This window comes from Chaetura pelagica, unplaced genomic scaffold (genome assembly GCF_000747805.2).
Source record: "Chaetura pelagica isolate M959 unplaced genomic scaffold, ChaPel_1.0 scaffold139, whole genome shotgun sequence".
NCBI classification, from domain to species: Eukaryota; Metazoa; Chordata; class Aves; order Apodiformes; family Apodidae; genus Chaetura; species Chaetura pelagica.
Genome location: NW_009970717.1, coordinates 8,204,004 through 8,205,369, shown reverse-complemented (window position 1 = coordinate 8,205,369; position 1,366 = coordinate 8,204,004). Strand labels below are relative to the sequence as shown.

At 57.9% G+C, this 1,366-nt stretch overlaps 1 protein-coding gene across 1 annotated transcript in view; it reads left to right on the top strand.

Annotated features, from left to right (window-relative positions):
- Positions 1-745: 745 nt before the first annotated feature.
- Positions 746-1,366, top strand: part of LOC104396420 (forkhead box protein L1-like) — a 142,149-nt gene continuing 141,528 nt past the window's right edge. Inside the window, exons 1-2 of the mRNA XM_010006257.1 lie at positions 746-1,191; positions 1,223-1,305. Coding sequence (XP_010004559.1) covers positions 746-1,191; positions 1,223-1,305 — 529 coding nt within the window. The remainder of the gene's footprint in view (positions 1,192-1,222; positions 1,306-1,366) is intronic.

Below are 1,366 nucleotides of genomic sequence, written 5' to 3'. Positions count from 1 at the left end.
GGGCCCCCCATTCCTCCACAGAACACCTTTTCCTTCCCAGCCCCCCCTCTCCCGTCGTGGCGCTGCCTCCTCCTCTCCTCTCATCCATCCCTTTTTCTTCCGCTGCTCATTTTTAGCAATTTGTTGTTGTTGTTGTAGAATGCCCCAGTTTTCCTGCGGGGATCCTCGCCCGCTCCTCCCCGAGCTCCAGCAGCGAACATCCTGCTCTGCTCTGTGCTTACAGCGTCAAAGGGTGGACGTGATATTTCAAACATCAGATCAGTGCGTTTATATATTGGGTGCCCGGAAATTTTTCCAAATAAACACAGCTTGATTCGACTTGGGTGGGCAGACTTATCAACAGACTAATTCTATAAACAAATGAAGGAATAACCCGGAGACCATTGGCTGGTACCAGCAAGACACGTGGAGAGAGCTCGGAGTTTTGTAGCAATGAAATTTTAATTAATGTGGGTGGGCTGAGAACACAAACGACTGTTTATCAGAGACAATTTATTTTCCAGTGCTAAGTCAACATATAATAGCAAACTTACAACAATTATTTAACTTTTTCTTTTTTTTTCCCCCCCCCTTTTTTTTTTTTTTGAAGAGCTATGAAGCAGGGACAGAGGCAGAGCGAGCTCCTTCGGGCAGGGCTGGGATCTGAGCTCGCACAAACAGCTCCCCGGTGGACTCGTCCCTTGCCTTTCCCCGTCCCTTCTCTCGGCTCCGAGGGGGAAAAGCCGGAGCTCAGAGCCCGCCGGCGATGAGCCACATGTACGGCAGCCACCTCTCCCCCATGGGCAGCCCCTCCATGGTTTATCTCCCGGCCGCCCTGGGCTTCGCCCCCAGCAGCGCGATCTCCCGGCAGGACCCCCCGCAGAAGCCCCCCTACAGCTACATCGCCCTCATCGCCATGGCCATCAAGGAAGCTCCGGAGCAGAAGGTGACCCTCAGCGGTATCTACCAGTTCATCATGGACCGTTTCCCTTTTTATCACGACAACAAGCAGGGTTGGCAGAACAGCATCCGCCACAACCTCTCCCTCAACGACTGCTTCGTCAAGGTGCCTCGGGAGAAGGGACGGCCCGGCAAGGGCAGCTACTGGACCCTGGACCCCCGGTGCTTGGACATGTTCGAGAATGGCAACTACCGCCGGAGGAAGAGGAAGCCCAAAGCCCCGGGGCCACCGGAGGCGAAAGGCGGCTCAGCCCTCGCCCCGGGCAAAAGGCGAGCAAGGGGGGCCGCCAGCCCGTCCCGACGAGCCCAAGAGGGCCAAGGGGAACACGGCAGGGGACTCGGGCGAGGAGGGAGTCCCTAGGCCGGGCGGGGGGGAAGCGGGATCCCCCGGGGCTCCGCTCCCGGGCCCCCCAGCGCCCCGGCCGCC